The following is a 6,960-nucleotide window of genomic DNA, read 5'->3' as shown; positions in this document are numbered from 1 at the left end:
TGTGCATCCCCTGTTAATCTAGAAGACAGAAAAGCAGAGGAGGGAAAGACAGAGAGAAATGAACTGGTGAGAGAGAGAAAGAGAGAGAGAGACTATAGAGAAGAGTGTAGGAGTAGAGAATGATCTAGGATCAAGTCTGAATGAAGAGAAATAGGGAGGATATGAACAGAAGTGTAAAGTACACAGTCTATTATATGTCTAGTGTTTGTATGTAATGAGTGCTGTCTCTGTTCTGTAGGGTGAATCAGTGTATAAATATTCACTGATCAGTGTGCTGAACCACGTCGGACGCAGCATTTACAGTGGTAAGTGTGTGTAAAACAAATGAAAGCCTTGATACAGTAAGTACACATTGTTGAATGTCCAGTCTTCGTATAGAATGGAAGATGAACAACAGCCCCTTTACAATTTACTGTGTCACAGAAATCATGGAAATTGTATTTCCGCCTAAAGCTGGGCGATATAACCAAAAAAGGTTATTTCCCCCATGTGCATTTAAAAGAACAATAGGGTGGGGGCACTGTGGGAGCTCACTGATTGGTTATGTCACACTCAGACAACAGGTGGGAAAAAACAAACCCACCGTAGTTGTGAGTTAAAGACGTGCTAAATTCCTTTGAAGGGGAGAGCAAACAAACCTGGATACCAAATGTGGCAGATAATAGTGGAAATGCTGTGAGCTGGTGTGAAATCAGAGAATACCACCCAACCCTATAATCCTATATAGGTCTTCTTTTTGAATGAGGTTCAATCCAGGACAGCCAATAAGAACAGAGGTCTTTTACATCTATCAGAGCTAAAGGCACAGTGCCAATAACAGTCTGATTAACTGTGAGGGATATAAAGGGTCTGAAAATGGTCATGTAAAAATTCAAATGAGGTTAAACCATTACATGCGCTTTTGCTTTCAGTCTCATGACTTTCTTTCTCTTTCTCCATCAGGACACTATCTGAGTGACTGCTGCAGCCAGTCCGACTCGAGCTGGCTGTCATGTAATGATGAGCTCGTCACCATGACGACAGTGGAGAAAGTTGTGGAGCAGAGGCGAAGCACTGCTTATGTGTTTTTCTATGAAAGAACTTAAGCAGTGTGTGATAGGTGTCCCTTTTCCCTCAGCTCCAAAGCTGACACACACACTCACTCATTCTCCAAGCCCTGGAGAGGACCCTGCCAGCCAGAGGAGGACTGACTCCCCCAGTGGGTCTTGGTTCCTCTCAAGGTTTCTTCCTCGATTGGCTCAGAGGGAGTTTTTCCTTGCCGCTGTCGCCCTAGGCTTGCTCACTGGGGGTTTGGATCCAGGGCTGTCACCATCACTGATATTGGTCATCAATGTACATTGAATGTAACAACACTGGGGGTAAGGAGCCTTAGCTGGTACAGGAGTTTGAGAAATACCAACTAGGTATAGTTGAACTCGCCTGTTTAAACAGTTCGGGCTCATGAACCAAACTCTTTGATGAAGGATGGTCTCTCTCCCACTTAGTAGTCACCCAGAATGAGAGCTGCCAGACGGGTGTGGGGATTCTCACTAGTCCACGGCTGGCATCTTGTTGGAGTTTGTCCCGGTGGATCAGAGGGTCGTCTCAGTGCAACTCCGTGTTGCAGAGAGGAAAACACTGACTGAGTTCAGAGTTTTCGGCCCTCCTGGAGAAAGTGAATGAAACTCTGACAGAGAGTCCCATGCACTGCTGGGAGACTTCAACGCTCATGTGGACAATGACTACGAAACCTGGGGAAGAGTGATTAGGAGCACCAGTCTGCCTGATCTGAACCTGAGTGGTGGGATGTTGTTGGACTTCTGTGCTAGTCACGGTTTGTCCATAACAAACACCGTGTTTAAACACAGGGCTGCTTATGAGTGTACTTTGTACCAAAGCACCTTGGGCCTAAGATCAAGGACAGACTTTGTGGTCATGTCATCTGACCTGAGGCCATATGTTTCAGACACTCGGGTAAAGAGAGGGGCTGAGCTGTGAACTGATCACCATCTAGAGAAGAGCTGAATCAGGTGTGTGAGAAAACTGTCAGACAGACCTGGGAGACCCAAACAAGTAGTGAGGGTCTGCTGGGAAAGGCTGGCAGAAGACTCTGTCCTAAATGTTCGCAACTCCAATCTCTGTGAGAACTTCTTGTATGTTCTGGAGGAGGCAGAGAACATGAAGTCCGAACAGACACTGTTCAAGACCTTCATTGTGGAGCGGCTGTTCATAGCTGTGACCAAAAGCTTGCTGTTGCTGTTTTGACGGCAACCAAAAAACCTGTTGGTGCACACCAGGGTTGAGGGATGCCGTCAGGTGGAAGAAGGAGGCTTTTAGAGCTTGACTAGCTCAGATCACTCCTGATTCTGCTGATGGGTACCAGCAGGCCACAAGTGTGCAGCTTTGGCAGTGGCAGAAGCAAAATCCAGAGCATACAAGATGTTTGGAGTGACCATGGACAGTGACTTTCAGGCAGCCTCAAGGAGGTTCTGGAAAACACTCCAACAGCTCAGAAAGGAGAAGAAGGGACACTATCTTTAGTCAAGGATAGTGTTGCTCTGAACCCAACTGAGAATATTGTTGGACGCTGGAAAGACAGAACTCCTAAAGCAGAGGATCATGCCTTCATTACATGCCTCATTACATTACCCCAACACTGCTGTAGCTGCACCCAGAAGGTGCATTATCAGTAGTGCTATCAGTGAATTGTTTACAATCAAGTCATTGAGTTAAATACAGTCAATGTGACAGCCCTACTTTGGTCCAGGGGACATTTACTACAAGAGAGGTCACTCTAGGGCCAATCAGAGACTGTAAACACCAAGATCTGTGTGTGTGACAGAACATCTAATTAAATGGTAGAGGGTCTTCTAAAGACTGTTGTATTGTCATTTTTAGGTATTTAGCTCTCCATACAGAGTGAAGTGTAGAACAAGTCAGGTTTCATGTTTCAGGGTTTTGTGTTCGTGTGGCTACATTAAGTAAACACTGAGCTGTAAGTTTGACCTTGAACCCATATTCATTGGCCACTTCATCAGAAACAGTTACAATATAGGTGCACTTTATAGGATTTCAGTTGCTAACTTTAGCCTATCTGCTGCTGCACAATTTATCCACCCCACTGTACTCCATCAATAAATGCAGGCACTGCCATAGGACCACTGCTACAGATTTTGGGAAGTGGACTATTTCCAGTGCAGCAGTGACACTTTTAATGCTTGAAGAAGTTTGCTGAGGTAGGTTATAAAATTAAAGTGATCAGTAATAGTATGCTATTGAACACACCAGTTTTGTAGTTTGCCAATGAACACATCAAACAAAGCATTTTTATAGATTTATTTCGATATAAAAATACAGGTGCGGTATAGAGCTTTACATCTGATGCAATGTACACCAAGCCCAGCATTTTAACCACTTCAGTCAGTGGGGTGCAACCTGATACAGAGAGTGTATTAAACAGAAGCATACCTTACCAGCAGTCGCCACAAACTGATCATAGAACTGCGATTAAATGAGTAGTAGTGTGTCCTTAAAAACAGTGCAGAAGCAGTTAATGGCTCAGCTGGGCAGGATAGTAGCATGCACTGACTGAATCCATATATAAAATACACAATATATGCTTGAGTGCAGAAGACTGGGAGCTCCATGGCTCAAGCATTTTCACAAGTACAGCACAGGCAGACCTACCAAAACTGTATAATTTAACCATGAGGGACCCAGTATTGAATTGCTGTGACACTTCACCTGAGCTGGTAATTACAAGCTTTAATGGGAATAAAGTAGAACTCTGGCAGCTTTTCATCCACACAGTCATTATAACTGCACACAGACATTTATACACAGCATAAATAAAACCATATACACATCTTTGGTAGCCTCAGATGCAAATAAATACATAAATAAATACACAAAATTAGTCTGTGGATGAGTGAGTAAATGAATACTGTCCACTAAACCTTTTTATTTGGTTACCCCACCCCCATACAACATAAAGATACATTTAGTTGAATTGCAACACCATACTGATTTCCCATGTTAAAATGTTATGCCACAAAACTGCACCATGTTTTTGCTGAGTCATGCAGAGGTTTAAATAATGCATTTTTGTGCAGCCAGAGCCATTTCAGAGAAGAAAAACATTAGTGACATCTTTGGGCATGAATCAAATGATGACTCATTTCACAAGAACCACAACAGCGGCAAGACTGTCCCTTCCAGACACTCTTATTTAATTGCTCCACCTTTTTAAAGTCCGGAAAGGAAATCAGTTTTACCAACTTATACAGCAGTTTTTTTAGTTTTCCCTACTTACCTACCTACATAACCTGCCACAGAAGTAGCTAGATACTGTTTGACACGTTTCAAGAGGTGACTCTTAAATTATAGTTTCATATATTAGCAATATATTAGCATACCTCTGCACAAAAAACACAAATCAAATATTTAAATATACTTTTTCTTTTTAAACACAAAGCATGAGGCTGTACACACCTGATTTATGGAATTTAAAGAACTGAACTGAATGATTAATACATTCACTTTGAGTTCCCTGTGACATCAAACCCTGTATTGCCATTAAACAAAATACTCAACATTTGAATAGTACAATGTAAATATTTTACGCAATGACAGCAAATAAATACAGTAATCTACACAGTAAAAGTAATTTACACAAAAAAAATTATTTACACAGATAAAAGATCTCTATTTCAAGTAGGCATAGCACTCATGGGTCCAATGTAAAGCTGATAATTTTATAAGAATAGTGAGCAAACATCTTGAGCAGGTCCAGGTGATTCAGGTGAGCTGCATGAGATTTACAGGCATCTGGAAAGCTGGTTTTAGTATCTGTGACAAACCACAATCATTAGAACTCATTAGCTGTGCATTTGCATTTGCCTCATTTGCCTTGGTGTTTTGCCAAGGCTCTCAAAATACCTTTATATCAAATAAACTTCACTTAAACAAAGTTCATTAGATGACCGCCCTAATCCTGCAATGCAACTAGAAATATACAGACTATGTCCATTCTAACAGAGAGAGCCTTTTGGCCCTGCATCATTGGAGTTAAATACTTGAACAGCTTTACATTTTTTAACACATGGGCAGCTTTAATATATGTATTTTGAAGGAAAAATAATACATGTATAGTTCATTATTTCTCCAATGGCATATTACAGTCATGGCAGAGCATGCCTAGTGTTTCTTGTGAGATATAATTAGAAAACATGTAGGTTAACATGCTTACCTTTGCCTGGAGGGTCCATATGAGTCCAGCATCTGAGTGCTGGCCTGCTCCAGGTTCCAACCACACCTCTGCAGAACCTCCACACACTCGGGCCGAGTCTTCAGACCTAAACGGAACAGCTGCTCCACCTGAGTAGGACATATACACACAGTTGGCTCATTAGCGTACATTCATGGCCAGCCATAACATCTTTAGCCTTCAGACATCAATGCATCTAGAGTACTGTAGTCAGGAGAGGCCTGTTAATGAGAAGTCTTTCTCCTTAGACTGTGTAAATTCTGGAAAATCTGGAAGTAAAACTCATCTGAATGTGACATAATATTTACACATTTCTCCCAGTCAATGCAGTCAATCAGTCTTCTGCTGTTTGTTTCTTTTTGCTGTGGAGCCATGAGGCTGACAAGTCATGGAAACTGATAGCCAACCAATTAGCACTGTACAAACTGCAGGCCTAATTCACAACACACATCTGCCTCAGGCTTATGTGAGCTATGCAACCCCACACGTCATTACTATTATAATCTACATCACTTTCATTGGCCCTAAAAAAGAACCCTGCAGCACTCCACAGAGTCTGGAAAACTAAACTACTGTACAAGGTATACAAGGGTTTGCTTTGAATAATAACTGAATTAATAACTTAGAGTTTAAGGGGGTTTGATTAAAAATGTGATAAGCAATGTGATCGCTTGTAAAATGCAGGTGGCTATAAGCTTACTTAATGTGTTCTGCATTAGCCTTAAATCTCCACTGCAACACTAAAGAAGCAAACTCCAGACACCCAACATCTTGGTTGAAGGGGAAGATCATGAAAATTACTGTTCATTTAACAGGAACCCTTAAGAAGAGATGACTGAGTAAAGGCCAGAATACCTTAAGGTACTGCACTGCCTCCTCGATGTTCCAGCTGTGACTTTGGAGGGCTGCCTGGCACTCCTCTACTGTCACTCCATGGACTGCTTCCTGTACCTGTTGATGCAAACAGTGACCAATCAGCTTGTCTATACCTGGTGACAGGCAAGAGGTCGCTAGTGAAAACTGGGTTCCTTTCCTGTGACGGCAGAATGCTGTAGGGGCAGTGGTGGCGCCCGGCTATCGATAACAGGGTTGTGCGATTCCCGGGCTCGGCAAGCTGCCACTGTTGGGCCCTTGAGCAAGGCCCTTTACCCTCTCTGCTCCCCGGGCACTGGAGTTGGCTGCCCACCGCTCTGGGTGTGTGTGTGTGTGTACTCACTACCACAGATGATTTAAATGCGGAGGACACATTTCGCTGTACATAGTACAGTGACAAATACATGCACCTTTACCATGGGAGCATAGCTAGAGGAGATGCAGTTATCAGGTATGATCACTCTGAACATTTAGGCAATGGCAAAAGCTTCATTGGCTTTAGCCAGAAAGACCCTTTTTTTCTAAAGCACAGTAAAGTTCCTGAAATGGCTGTCGTAATGTGTACGTAATGTGTAGGTAATAATGCACAAATGATGTAAATGTTTATCTTCTATGGAATTATCATGATGAATGCTATATATGGGTGATGGTAATGTAACTGTAACATAGATTTAAATATTTAATGAAATCAAACAATACAAGGGCCCAGACTTTTAGCACAGAGAGGTTTTTAACATTTGGTTGCAAACCTAAATATCACATGATCAGCATTTTTTCTCCTGACAAAAAAATCATCACTGAATTCTTATGATAGTCAATAAGATCTAATATCAGCCCAAGGT

The 6,960-nt window shown here is 42.1% G+C and overlaps 1 protein-coding gene across 3 annotated transcripts in view; it reads right to left on the bottom strand.

The window, feature by feature from the left end:
- Positions 1-3,342: 3,342 nt before the first annotated feature.
- Positions 3,343-6,960, bottom strand: part of tnk2a (tyrosine kinase, non-receptor, 2a) — a 38,328-nt gene continuing 34,710 nt past the window's right edge. For all 3 annotated transcript variants that reach the window (XM_072690301.1, XM_072690285.1, XM_072690291.1), the window contains exons 15-17: positions 6,101-6,196; positions 5,228-5,355; positions 3,343-4,827 (exon numbers count right to left, since the gene is read on the bottom strand). In XM_072690301.1, the coding sequence (XP_072546402.1) occupies positions 4,821-4,827; positions 5,228-5,355; positions 6,101-6,196 (231 nt within the window). In that variant the 3' untranslated portion in view covers positions 3,343-4,820. The remainder of the gene's footprint in view (positions 4,828-5,227; positions 5,356-6,100; positions 6,197-6,960) is intronic.

This window comes from Salminus brasiliensis, chromosome 1 (genome assembly GCF_030463535.1).
Source record: "Salminus brasiliensis chromosome 1, fSalBra1.hap2, whole genome shotgun sequence".
In the NCBI taxonomy this organism is placed as follows: domain Eukaryota; kingdom Metazoa; phylum Chordata; class Actinopteri; order Characiformes; family Bryconidae; genus Salminus; species Salminus brasiliensis.
Note: the sequence above shows the minus strand (reverse complement) of the source record. Positions and strands in the feature narration are given on the sequence as shown.